Source organism: Perognathus longimembris, chromosome 3 (genome assembly GCF_023159225.1).
Source record: "Perognathus longimembris pacificus isolate PPM17 chromosome 3, ASM2315922v1, whole genome shotgun sequence".
Classification (NCBI taxonomy): Eukaryota; Metazoa; Chordata; class Mammalia; order Rodentia; family Heteromyidae; genus Perognathus; species Perognathus longimembris.
The window spans coordinates 55066238-55080878 of NC_063163.1; the positions used below are offsets into that span (position 1 = coordinate 55066238).

General features: G+C 39.6%; 1 protein-coding gene across 3 annotated transcripts in view; it reads right to left on the reverse strand.

Annotated features, from left to right (window-relative positions):
* Window positions 1-2320: 2320 nt before the first annotated feature.
* Uspl1 (ubiquitin specific peptidase like 1) overlaps window positions 2321-14641 on the reverse strand; it is a 37057-nt gene continuing 24736 nt past the window's right edge. For all 3 annotated transcript variants that reach the window (XM_048341561.1, XM_048341560.1, XM_048341559.1), the window contains 2 exons: window positions 7891-8048; window positions 2321-4363 (listed from right to left, as the gene is read on the reverse strand). In XM_048341561.1, coding sequence (XP_048197518.1) covers window positions 2442-4363; window positions 7891-8048 — 2080 coding nt within the window. In that variant the 3' untranslated portion in view covers window positions 2321-2441. The remainder of the gene's footprint in view (window positions 4364-7890; window positions 8049-14641) is intronic.

The window sequence follows — 14641 nt, forward strand, 5'->3', positions numbered from 1 at the left end:
GAGGGTCCTTGACACAGCCTATCAAGTTCACCCTATTGAATTAGTTCCCCTCTCTTCCAAACCTCACTTAAATCTCCAATTCCTCTTCCCTCCACATCCTCAGCAGCTAGTTAGATCAGTTCCCTCAGAATATAGTAGAAACTAAGGGGCTGGAAATATGGCCTAGTGGGAGTGCTTGCCTTGCATATATGAAGCTCTGGGTTCAATTCCTCAGCACCACATATGTAGAAAAAGCCAGAAGCGGTGTTATGGCTCAAGTGATAGAGTACAAGCCTTGAGCAAAAAGGAAGCCAGGGACAGTGCTCAGGCCGAGTCCAAGCCCCGGGACTGGCAAAAAAATAAAATATATACTAGAAGCTGAGTGCCCATGGCTCACGCTTGCAATTCTAGCTACTTATCTGAGGATCATGGTCTGAAGGTCATGGCTTCAAGCCAGCCTGGACATGAAAAGTCTGCAACTATCTCTATCTACCAAAAAGCCAGAAGTAGAGCTGTGGCTCAAGTAGTACAGTACTAGGTATAAGTGACAGCACCCAGACCCTGAGTTTAAGCCCCAGGACTGGCACAAAAACAAAACAACCCCAGGAGAGACCTCTTTCTTTCTCACTTATGCAATGTTTCCTCTGGCATTAGAATAATAACTCTTCCCCTTGTGAGGTCATATTCTCCTCTACACTGGATCCTATCCCTGGAGAAACCTCCCGCAGTCCCTCACCAGGAAACAGACTGGCCACACAGAAGCTATTATGCCATCTTCCTCAGAAACCTGGACACTCACTCCTAACTAGGCCCCAGGAACTGCTTCAAAAAAGTAGGCTTACGACTGAGGCTGGCTCCCTGGTAGAGCTCTTGCCTAGGATGCATGTGAATTTACATTCATATTGCGGTGTGAACTCACCCTATAGCACTGCCACCTTCCTCTGGACCCCAGCTCCAAGTCTTTCAGGGCCCACTTAACTGTCCTTGCTGCTATTACCATGGCCTTCCTTACTGCCCAGCCCTCATGGTACTTATTGTTCAGCATCTGATAATCACCTCCTCCTTCCACAAGAAGTGTTCTTACTTTGATTTTCAAGTGTCACTGTGTTCACTTACTGTCCCTATTGCTCCTCATATATATATATATAATCAAGCACACACAACACCCAAACAAGCAGCTCTAGTGTCTCCTCTCCTGAGTTGCAACTACTCCAGATTCACCGTGAACATATGGAATGTGGTGAGTTGGCTCAATCACAAGAGTATTTTTTATTTTTTTAGGTGCTGAGGATACCAAGGCCTCACCTTTGCTGGTCAAAGTTTCTACCACTGGGTTAGTCCCCAAACTGAGGAAGATTTTATATATAATGCAAACCAACAACTGGCAAGTTCTGCAAATGTTATACTTCTCCCCAAACCAGAACTTTTGTCTGGTGCTTTGGTTATAAAAATCAAAGTCTTGGGAAGATAGTACTTATGCTAACATGTAAGCATTTTGCATATGATCACAAAATAGGTTACTGTTCTCCTGTATTACATTTATTGATCAGTTAACATTACTCCAAGTTCTATTAACATACTTCCTACCACCACCCTTTGTAAGAAGGTAGAATGGGCTAAATAAGAAGGAAATAGTCATTCACATACTATGTTCAGAAATTTAAGTTTGTATTAACTCACTAGAGCTTCTTCTGAACCAACAGAACCAAAACTTAAAACCTAGAAATTTAATACAACCATTTTAATTGCCAAAACCTACACAATATTTTTCATGAAATCTTCATTTATTTTTGGTCAGTCATGTGGTTTGAACTCAGGGCCTGGGCGCTGTCCCTGAGCTTTTCCCCTCAATCTTAGCACTCTACCACTTTGAGCCACAGAGCTACTTTCAGTTTTCTGGTGGTAAGTTGGAGATGTGTTTTACTGCCTTTCCTTCCCAGGCTAGCTTTGAACTGCAATCTCCAAATCTCAGCCTCCTGAGTAGCTAGGAATATAGGCATAAGCCACTGGCTCCCAGTTCTCATTCCCTTATAGGTAACAAAATGAAGTCAAACAAGAACACATTTCTTGACTTTTTTTTTGTTTTTAAGTGTTGGTTCTGGGGCTTGAAGTCAGGGCCTGGGTGCTGTCTCTGAACTTGCTTTGCTCAAAGCTGGTGCTCTTCCACTCGAGCCACATACTTACTTCTAGCTGTTTTTTCCTGTCCAAGCTGGCTTCAAACTGAGATCCTGAGATCTCAGTCTCCAAAGTAGCTAGGATTATAGGTGTGAGCAGACAATACCCAGTGATGATTTAATTTTTAAAGCAGACTTCATGCTTCATGGAAAGAATCAAAAGCAGATTCTTCAGCAGCTTATATTTTATTCACCATTATTACACAAGACCAGTGTGTAAATACTATCTGAAAACAGAAGATTTTCTATAAACAATAATAAATATTAAACTAAAGAGTTAATAGGAATTCAGCAATTCTCAAACAGACATTCATCAAAATGAGGTATGTCTAATGTGTCGTTGGCTAAAGAAGTTAGTGAAGTAGAAAAAAACTCATCAAAAATATCGGTCTTCATGGGACTCTCCAAATTTAACGTTCTCATGTCGGTGTTATTTATGAGTGAGTCAGGCTGAACTTCATACTGATTTCTCTTGGTGGGGCTGCAATAGGTATGGTCCTGTTTCAGATGTGTCTGGGGCACACTGTTTAGTTCACTAGGTACTGGTGCTGGAGTGTGGTCATCTCCCATTTCCAGATACCTCAAGTCTCCTTCTGCATCTTCTGAGAGCTCTGTTGAAACAGGTGTAGGAGATAGTAATTCTGCTAAGATTTCTTCATGAGTTTGACCACTGTATGAGACAGTTGGCACAGGAGTACATCCAGTCTTATTATCAGCAGCATCAATTTGATATTGTAGTTCCTTTAACAAGTCTTCTATTGATTCACAATCATTTGGAGACCCACACTGGGATGCATGTTCTATATTTTCATTTGGAATTGTTCCATTTGGGGAAGAAGCTGTAAGAGCAGCTAATTTCTTCTTTTTTGCCTTTAATTTTTTAAGAAGTTTCAGCCGAAGTTTATGAATCTGACCATGCACCAAGTCTTCATGGTTGGCTGGAGAGCCACCACTTTCATTTCCATGCAAATGGCCATTAAGGTATGTTCCCTGTGCAGTGTTTCCATGGGCCTTCCAAAGTCCCATAGTAGCATCCCTAACTGTGTCCGGATGAGCCATAGTGCTGTGTGCTGGGGGAGGTGCTGGGGGAGGGACTGGGGGAGGGCTGCTGTTCACAGTAGGTGGCTTAGCTGCATTCCTGCCAGCTCTACTGGATGCCCTGCTGGCCTTTTGGTTTACACTTTTCGTCTTAAAGCCACCAAAGCTGCGTGCTCCTTTAACTGAAGGCTGCAAATCAGTTAAGGAGTTTCTATTCTGAGCAGAAACACAGGGAGGCATAAACGAAGCACCCCTACTTAACAATCCTTTGACCCAACTTCCCACAAATGGCTTCTTCTGAGTCTCTTTTGGAGGTGGATTCTGTGACGACTTGGCTGTTAGGGTTTGAGGATTTACTGTGTTTTCTTTTTTCTTCAAATTAGAATTAGAAGCCTGAGATGTAGTGTGCTGCTTATTGTTGTATGGTGCTAATTTCTCAATTTTTAATGGAGACAATTGTTTTAATGGAGTATCCTGGATTCCCACTGACTTGTCTCCACCTACAAAACCAGAAGCAGGAGCAGTATTCAGAGATTTAGTAGCTGTACCATCTTCTGTGCACTGCTGTTCTGACTGTGCATCTGTACTTGCAAACTGAGGTGGAAAGCTTAAATCCACCAGCTGCATTTGGATAACATTTTCTTTACATGGAGACACGGAAGAGATCATCAGTGACTCCAGTGATTGTGGAGTATTTGCTCCAACAGGTCCTGCAATTTCTGCCACAGGTTTGTTTTGTAGTACAAAAGCTTCAGAGTTCATTTTGAAAATGGAGGCAGTTTCCTGAACAGCTCCTTCAAGCATTGAGGATAAATTACTATGGTCAACCACATCATTTGGACGTGGAAGTACAGAATGTCTGTGCATTTTGGCTCTATCCAGTGCAAGAGCATGAAGAGCATCTGATGCAGGTGGGGGGTGAGTGGCCAAGGTGGCCTCCACTGCAGCAGCAGCCTCACGCCCTGAACCCAGCGCTGGAGGTGTGGGTCTCCCCTGGCCTAAAGCAGGCTCATCATTGGGCATCTTGAGTGGAAGGCAGGCAGCTTCTTTAGCTGTCATCTGAGATGTTCTTCTTTCCCAAATAACAATATGTATCTCCGAGGCAGGAATGCCACATTTCTCGTGCCTTTCAACACACAGGCCTTTTAAATCATCACATTCCAGCCAACTACCTGGGGGACGAGAAAGAAAGCCATAGAGGTCAGACACTCCTGGACCACCAGCCCACTGCACCTCCTTCCACTCTTCTGAACCACAGTGGTAACAGTGAATATGCACCAAAAGAAAACACTTGAAAACACGGCTCTACCCTTGTTCTCTGTTCTCTGCTGGACATTAAAGCCCTTATTAGGATTGTAGGGGGTAATGCTAACGCAGAAATCTGGGGTGATTTTGTGGATAGTTTATACTGGTTCCTAAAATACCTACACAAATACACACACACACACACACATCAAGATAGAATAACTTTAACTTTTGGATGGTAAAATAAATACCTATCAGCATTGGAAAAGAAAAAAAGTTGTTCTGTGAATTAAGTTACCCCAAACAACTGTTTCATTTTTTTGTTTGTAATCTGACAGGATCTTGCTATGTCTAGGCAGCATAGCCCAGGCTGGACAGGAAGCCAAAGTCTTCAGCCTCCTGTGTGCGCACCACCAGCTGTTTTGTCTTCTCATCTCTCAAGGGAGAACAAGGAGAATGAGATATTGGATGGCAGGACAAGTATAAGGACTAGGAGCAGTGTGTAGTAGCAGTACTGCAGAACTGACACGAGACCTATGGAGGGTCCATTATTCATAGCAGTTTGGTTACCGGCAGCTATTTTTCATGGCATGGCAGGCAGAAGAGTCATTCCAAAGTGGATTGAGGCATGAATGAAGACAAAGACTGTAACTCATTCATATATTGCTCCTTAGAAAAGGAGAAGGAAACCAACTCATTAGGTTGGCTACTATAAGCAAAGAAATTAACAAATGTTAACAAGGACTTGGTAAAACTGGAACCTTTGGGCATTGCTAGTGAGAATGTAAAATAGGGAAATTGCAGTAGAAACAGTTCAACTATTCCTCCAAAGGTTTCACAGAATTCCTATAAGGCATGACAATTCCACTTGTAGGTATACAGCCAAAGAACTAAAAACAGGATTGAGAGAGCCACCAAGGTTCATAGCAGCATTAGGCACTACAGCTAACACATAACAAATAAGTACAATGTAGCATTAGTCCTGAAGGAAGGAAATGTGATATATATGACAGGAGTGAACCTTAAAAATACACGAAATGAGGGCTGGGGATATAGCCTAGTGGCAAGAGTGCTTGCCTTGGATACACGAGGCCCTAGGTTTGATTCCCCAGCACCACATATACAGAAAACGGCCAGAAGGGGCGCTGTGGCTCAAGTGGCAGAGTGCTAGAAAGAAGCCAGGGACAGTGCTCAGGCCCTGAGTCCAAGGCCCAGGACTGGCCAAAAAAAAAAAAAATACACGAAATGAAATAGGCAAGATACAAAAAAGATAAATATAGCATGGCTGTACTTACACTGTACACATAGCTATGAAATAAAGCACAGAACAGTGGCTACTATGAGCTGTGGAAGGGGCAATGGGGAATTATTGTGTAGTGATTATTATATAAACTATGAATGTCATGAATACTAATGTATCATTAACTTATAAATGCAAAATGGTAAACTTTGTTCCATATGTTGTTTTGTTTTGTGCTAGTTCTGGGGCTTGAACTCAGGGCCTGGACCCTATCCCTGAGCTTTTTTTTTTTTGCTCAAGGATAGCACTCTACCATTTGAGCCATAGCTCCATCTCTATAAGAATTTCACAGGCTTTCCTGACTGAGCTGGCTTCAAACTGTGTTCCTCAGATCTCAGCCTCTTAAGTAGCTAGAATTATTGGTGTGAGCCATAACCCAACAATAAATAACTTCTTTAAAATATAGAAACAACATTGATACTTGAGCCTCATCCCTCAGATTGATTTGTTGAGCTAGAGACCAGACCTTGTGGATCCTATACATTTTTATAAGCTAACCATGTGATTCTTACATTCTATCAAGATTGAAAACTTTATACTGAAGTGGATTTTTCATTCCATAGAATTTGATAAAAGTTAAAAAATAAGCTTGTTTTCTTTTGTTGCTGTTTCTGTAAAAACTACTTCCAACCAAATCCTGATGACAGGTAAAAACTTCTTCAAGGCAATAATTGCGTTTCCAATGTAAGTTGCAGATACTTATATCCATCCCAATTACCTCCAAGAAGACTATGCCAAATCTGAAAAGTGAGCCAGGCACTGTGGCTCAAGCCTACAACTCTACCTCTACATGAGAGTTCTTAGAAATTGGGAGGACTGAGGTTCAAGGTCGGGCAGGCATAAAAATTCACAAGATTCTATCTCAACCAATGGCTGGGTGGAAGCACAATGGCTAGGCACATAAGTATGTACCTGTCATTTCTATCTGTCTTTTCCACTGAGAATCACAAGCAGGATTGTAGCCTGGCCTGGCCTGGGCATATAGTGAGACCCGAACTCAAAAATAACCAATTCAAAAAAGGGCTACAGGTGTGACTAACAAGGTAGAGTCCCTGCCTAGCAAGTGCAGGCCTTGAATTCAATACCCAGGACAGTTCCTTCCTCAAGAAAAATGCAGGCAAAGAATTGAAAATAGTTATTGTTAAAGTAACCTCTTACACCTAGGGCCTGATATACTCTGTAGCTTGTCTAAGATAAAGTGAACTATGTGAGAAAAACGAATTACTAAACTGGACAAATGAGAGGACAAAAAGAAACAATTCATGTGCCATACATATTCAGCTTTCCATTGAGAAGTTTAATTACTTAAAAGTTTTTTTTTGACTGAGACTATCAGTAAACTACTTCAGCGACAGAGGATTATATAGTCCTTTGGTTCATAGCTTCAGATTTTTTTAACTTTTATTTCATTTGTATTAATGATTACAAGCTAAAAATTTTTGTTGTTCTCAAAACCTTTCTTTTAAAAAGTACATGGTATCTGAAAAGCAAAACCTTTCTTTTAAAAAGTACACAATATCTGAAAACCAAAGATATTAAGCAGGAAAAAGAAAACTGTAAACCAACAATGGTATATGAGCTCATCATCCCAACACTTCAGAGTCAGACGGTTCACAAGGTTAAGGCAGCCTGGACTACTTAGTGAGACCCTTTCTCAAAAAACCCAAATAAAAACAGACAGAAGCCAGGTGCTGGAGGCTCACGCCTATAATCCTAGCTACTCAGGAGACAGAGATCTGAGGATCTCAGTTCAAAGCTAGTCCGGGCAGGAACATCTGTGAGACTCTTACCTTCAATTAACTACCAAAAAGTCAGAAATGGTGCTGTGGCTCAATTGGTAGAGTATTAGCCTTGAGCACTCAGGGATAGTGTCCAGGCCAAGAGTTCAAGCCCCAACAACAACAACAAAAAGAAAGAAATATGTATATACATATAGATATATGATAGAAAAGTTAGGAAGGATACTGGAATCATGAGCATTAGCAGGAGGAGGAAGTGACAGAATTAAAGGGAAAGCCAAAAGAGAGGGAATAAGAGTTAAGGTACAGTGTGTTTAAAAAGAAAACTACAATAATAATTTAATATATTTAGATAATGATGATGATAAAGTAGTTTCCATGATTATGTCCTAAAAGGCAATATTTAAACACTTACCATCAGGTTCTAAAGTCCATGCTATAAAGTGATTACTTGCTCGGTACTGAATTACGGCCGTTATGTGATAAAGGCTGCCTTCAAAATGGAAGGTATAGTGCTGTAGGTCACTCCGTGGCAAGCCTTCTACAAAGTGCAGCATGAATATAGGAGGCACTCTGTGGAAAGAAGGCAAGAGAAGCCAACAGATCTGATGACATGTGTCTGTCTGCTCACACACATAACATGAACCAATGACACACACTTTAAAGGCTATCTGTGCTAATTTTCTTGAGCACCTCCAAATGTGTGCCTTAATTAGAAATAGAGGACTCACTCTAAGAAGTACAGAACACTATACCCTTTTAGGAATGGCATGATTGACAGCCACTGTGCAGTGAATACTAACAAAGCTCATTAAACAGAAATTGCTCGGTAAGCAGCAATGTTGCTCAGTTTAAAGAAGATCCATGGCAGCTACTTTTGTAGAACTCAAAAGAAAGTCCAGACCTTTTAGAATTTCCTCTGGCATCTAGTGCCCAAATTATCTCTATTTCTAAGACATTCAAATAAGCATTAATTTCACCCATTTCTCTGGCATCACAAGAAAGTAAGATCTATCAATTTTAAATTTGCACTTAGAAAAAAGTTAACTAAGTAAAGAAAACAAAATGATTCTCACTACAAACTTCAAGATATGTATATAATTCCAAAAATGCATTGTGCTATTACAGCAATGTCAAACTAAAAAGCAAACCCCAGACAGGCCTAAAATAAAGTTAACAAAGCTCACATGAATTAAGAAAAATGTTGAATATCTCTTTTCCTAACATTTAAACAGCTGTCAAAACTGTGTTAGCTTATCAAAATTTATTCAGCTGAAGGGAACTGGAATCAATGTCCAAAACGCAGAGTTATTCAGAATGACAAGGGATAATTTGTAAATTGTTCCTTGTCAGTTGTTTTTTATAGAGAAGAATCAGCCCTCAAAATCTGAGAAGCTAAAGTTCTACAATCTGTCTGCAACACTACTATGTGCCATTCTGAAACCATACAGACTTCATAGAATCTAAAATGTCACCTGATGATGAAATGTGCCACATAATATACCACACCATTGATTTTTAAATGCATTTTCATCTCACATATCTTGGACTATTAAGTATAAGTCTTTGAATTGATAATCCATGGTTAAAAACTAGAGATGTAATCCCACAGCTATCTATACAGGCTTTAGGCATTTGTCTCTTTTATTACTATTAAAGTAAATAAATTAAAAACTAGTAAAGTTATTAAAAAACTGTTAGGTGTCAGAAACTCATCCCTGTAACCCTAGCTAGTTTGGAGACTGAGATAAGGAGGATGAAGGCTCAAGGATAGCCCAGCCACCCCCCTCCAAGAAAAAAAAAGCTAGTGATACCCTTCCTCCACCAAGAGCTGGACGTGGCAGTGCACCATCCTCTTAACATCTTAGGAAATGTAAATAAACAGACTGATCTAGGCACATGTCTGGGCAGTAGTGAGACCTTATATCAAAAAACATCAGCAAAAAAGAAGGCTGGAAGTATGACTCAACTGTAGAGCACATAGCAAGATGGAGGCCCTGAGTTCAAACCCAAGTACTTCTAAAAAGAAAACAAAATTAAAGTATTAATAACAGTTTCCTTAGCCTCCTACATACCATAGCTTTCAAAGTTTTTTGAGGCTACTGAAATAATCCCTAGATCCTAGACCAGAAAACTAGTTTTTTGCCTTTATGTGAAGGAAAATGTTTCAAAACATGTATGTGTGTATATATATATGGACATATATATATACACACACACATATATATGCACATATGAAATAAATAAGGACTATGAGGCCAAACCTGCCAGATTTTGTTTTTTTTTAATATTCTAAACTATTCTTTTACAAGTCATGCTACACATTTTTTATAGATATTTAAGATGTAGTCTAAACTCAGTAACTCCCCCAATTCCTGTTTTGAGAGAGCTACATGGGGCAGAAATTAGGATAGAAATTTGATTTTATTATCCAGCAAAGATAATTTAAAAAGGAAAAAAGGATGGCAGTAATGGAGGAACTATAAAAAATTTAAAAATATCCTTTTAGGAAGTGGCATTGTGGCTCAAGTGGTAGAGCTTGACAAGCCTTGAGCCAAAAGAGTTCAGGAACAGTGCCCAGGCCCAGAGATCAATCCGCATGACTGCCAAAAACAAAAATAAAAATCTTAACTTTAGGGCTGGGAATGTGGCTTAGCAGTGAGTATTTGCATGAAGCCTGGGTTCGATTCCTCAGCAACACATAAACAGAAAAAGCTGGAAGTAGCGCTGTGGCTCAAGAGGTAGAGTGATAGCTTTGAGCAAAAAAAGAAGCCAGTGCTCAGTGCTCAGGCCCTGAGACTAGGTCCTAGGACTGGCAAAATGAATGAACGAATAAACGAACGAATGAATGAATGAATAAATAAATATTATCCTCTAGATGCTTTTGTTTATTTTTTTGAGACAGTATGTCTCTATGTAGTCCAGGATGTCCTCAAAACTCATAATACTCCTGCCTCAGCCTCCTGTGTGCCAGGATTTCAGACAGGTGGCTATACTATTATCTAATATACCAGCCACTCAGGGCCTGGTACTGTTTTTGGTACTGGAGTTTGAACTCAGGGCCTCACACTTGCTAGGGAAGTGCTCTACTGCTGAACCTCACCTCTAGACCTTTCCACTGGTTATTCTGAGAGAGACTCTTGCTTCTTGCTTGAGTCCATACTTGTGTCAGAATCTGCCTACTTTACGCTTCATGTTGTAGTTTGGGGTGACAGACATGTCACCAGTTCCAACACTTCAGTTGAGATAAGAGACTTGAGAACTATTTTTAGCACAAGCTGGCCAAACTGATCCCCCTAAAAGATCCAATTTGATCCTCCCGATCTCAGCCTCCCAAGCAGTTAGGATCACAGTTAGTTGTGAGTCACAGTGGCACCTGGTTCAGGATCATTCTTTAGTTTTACTAACATTTCACTCAAAGGCAAATCTTCAAAATGTCCTTTACTATCTTCCCTTCCTGCTTCATACATGCTGCACAGACTATAACACTGAGCTAGACCCACAGTCCCTCTACTTATATATTTTTACAAATGTAAAACTTGTTAAGTTCTAAATTTCAAATGAAGTCCAAATGTTTTTCGTCGTATTTTAACAAGTCTGGGGAGCACAATTCCAGGTTGTAGCATTTCCAGCCTCTCAGGTGAGGGCCAAACTCTGCACCTACGTTTTGTTCTCTGGCTTTTTTCCTACCCTCAGTGCTGGAGTATGTGAAATGATGCCTAGGCCTGGGAGAGAGCAAGTTAGGTTGGTTCTGCCTCAACTGGGGGAAAAATGGGACAGAATGAGTAACAGAATGGGAACAAGCAATTTCAGGCTAAGGAATGCTTGCCACCACCTAACATGGGTTGAATTTCTCTTACAAAAATCTACCTTCAGGAAAGAAAATAGGAAGGAGGGTTGAGTACAAGGGAATCACGTGAAACACTGGCTGCCCAAGGACAGTGAAGGAATTACAAGTCCCTACACCACACAAAGCAGCTTGGGCTAACAAATAGAATACAACTTTCTGATTTCAACTCAATTTATACAATTTATACAATAATTCACATCGTAACATTCATATGTACATCTACACTGTAATAATGCAGGCTTTTGGCAGAAAAGTCTGCATGTCATTGTTTATTACCATTATATTTTAGATACATTATATTTTTGTAATTCAGATTCTATGACAAGAAATGAAAGGTATGAATAAAAATGAACCTTAATTCAAATAATTAGAACTTTTCAGGCGTATTAATATGTAAATATCTTTATAAGAATTCAACTGTTCAAGAAGTTTTAGGCACTATTCACTGGAGGTAAGCAAGAAAGCATTATCAGTTAATGAACATTTAAATTAAATTTACATTAAATTATGGATTAGTATTCTATCCAAAATTTGGCAGAGTAGCTATAATCTAGCTATTTAAAAGAAGGCCTCCATAAGCACAGACAAAATGCTTTCTTACCCCTCCACTATTCTTTACAGATACTTTAAAAAAGAAATCACTGTCAAACAAAGGCATAATGCCTCAGTGCCTCTGATCACATAATATTTATTTATTAAAATGAACTCCAGGAAATGGAAACAAAGAGTTTTTTTTGTCTTTTCTTTTTGTCTTGTTTATCTGTCTTGGGGAGGGGGATATGAGAAGCAAAGAAGCAGAGGGACAAAGAGTGAACAAATGCAGCAGTGGTACTCACTAGACACTATATTGAAAATGAACTACACAACTTGTGGATGGGGACAAAAGGAGAAAACGAAGAGAGGTGACACTGTCCAAAATGAAATGTCCTCATTATTTGACTTATGAAACAGAAACCCCTTTATAATTAAAACAATTTAAATATTTTATAAAGATAGTAAGATGCAATTTAAAAATATTTCTAGTATTGTCTAAGTAGGGTAACTAGGGATAAATCTAATTAGAATGTAAAAAAAAAAAAATCACTGCTGAATTAACTAAACTTTCTCAAATGTCTCCTCAAGGAGACCGTGGCATTAATGAGAGGTTCACTGTAAGAGTGTGTAAGGTAAAATGAGATCTGATTCTAAGATGCTGGTGGCTCTACATCTCCATACTGACTGTAATTCCTAAATAACTTACTCAAAGACTTCACCTACTAGGCATCATTCACCTGATTTATCCCTAAATTCATTGTTCTAATGGGGCCATATTCCAGATGTGAGTCATCTGATGCAAGGTGATCGGGGAATTTACAATACTGATCCTTTTTAGAATGTTGCATGATTACTTATTGTATAATGATGGATGCAAGTTATCCCTACAAGCCATATGAAATGTGTTTCTAGATTCTATATGACACCAACAAATCAAGTTATACTCATTATGAAAAAAGATCTACATTAAGATTTTTGTAAAGATCCTGCCATTTAAAATTTAAGTGAACTTTTACATAAGTTCAATATACTTTTAAAAAATATAGGAAATGGGTCTGGGAATATGGCTTAGCGGCAAGGCACTCACCTTGCATGCATGAAGCCCTGGGTTTGATTCCTCAACACCACATAAACAGAAAAGGCCGGAAGTGGCTCAAGGGGTAGAGTGCTAGCTTTGAGCAAAAAGGAAGCCAGGGACAGTGCTCAGGCCCTGAGTCCAAGCCCCAGGACTGGCAAATAAAATAAAATAAAGCAAGAACATAGGAAATGTTCAAAGTATAAATTTTGCTTCTAAACTGGCCCACTGGAACTCAAAATACATTTTCATTAAGATATCGTTTTAACTAATGGATACAATTCCTGATTAGAGCAGTTATCTTTAATGTAAGTAATGCAGCATATTTATGTAATTAAAAAGTATACATTGCAATGCAACCAACAGATAAAATAGACTAAAAGAATGAATTTACCCTTAGTCATAAGGCTTGAGAACAGATATAAGTACCAGACAAAATTACATACAACAATTAGCCTCAAGCAAATCAAGGGCTCAGAACAAGATCTCAGCAAACATACCCTACCTATGGCACTGCTGCTCATGTAACCATCAAAGAAAGCACGCAAAGGGGATTCTTCAACACTTAACTCACAAAACCTGGCCAAAAAATGGCCAAGCCAAGTGATAGATTTCTGGTTAAGATAGCTGCTCTTTCTCCCACTCAGATGCCATCAAATGGCAGTGACGAACAAAAAGATCTAAAAGCCTGGAGAGGGAATATACAATGGGAAAGAAGCAGCCAATACAGAAGCAAGAAGAGACATGGAAGCTGGTAAAGCAGAATACATGTGGTGATGTCAGGCTTCCTGAGGAGGGGGGGAGATCTCTGTCCCACAGAACCCCAAAGACACAGCATCTAATACAACTGTGAAGGCTAGGAATTGACACTTGAGATAAACTGGATTTTAAAAGTAGAGTCTCCCTAGGTAGCCAGTCCAGAGGGGAGCCAGTATAGACTGGGAGGCTAGAGTGGCCGGACCGAAGTCAGCAGAAGAGAAGCTTCCAGGAAAACAAAGGTCAGAAGAGGGGGAACCTTAAAATTCTGAAGCATTTGAGTTAGAAATATATACAGTTTGAAAAATAAGTCATTTGGGGAAAAAATCCAGTGAATAAGCAACAAAGCAAATGAAAACACAAGAGAAGGATAAAAAATTGCAAGAGAAATAAACCAAAACCCATGTATACTGCCTGGCCAGAAAAAGAATATATAGACATCAAAAGTAACTCAAACACTGAGCACTGGTTTAACCAAGTACTCTTTCACACAGGAAGGGTAGGAAAGGGAAAAGCAGAGATGGGGCCCAGGAGCAAGAGCCCTAGTCCTCCCTCCACTACACAAGGATAGCAAACTATGCTAAAGCAGAAGCTTGCTTTTTTGTGTTGCATCATAATTAGGGTTTGGACTTAGGGCCTTGTGCTCTAGCTAAGTCTTACTAATAGTTGGCACATTATCACTTGAGCCATACCTCCAGCCTGGCTTTTTACTGGCTATTTTGGAGATGAGTCTCATATCTCTCCAGGTCTTAGCCTCCTGAGTAGCTAGGATTACAAATGTGAGCCTCCAGCCACCAACATACTTCACAATGTCAAAGTATATACAACCTTAATTTGAAGATTTGATATAGAAGCCTGGAGAGGAAGTGAGGCAGAATACTTTCAAACCTTTTGGCATTATTAAAAGAAAACTTCTTATTTCAAAGACAATTCCTATTATTTTAGGAATAA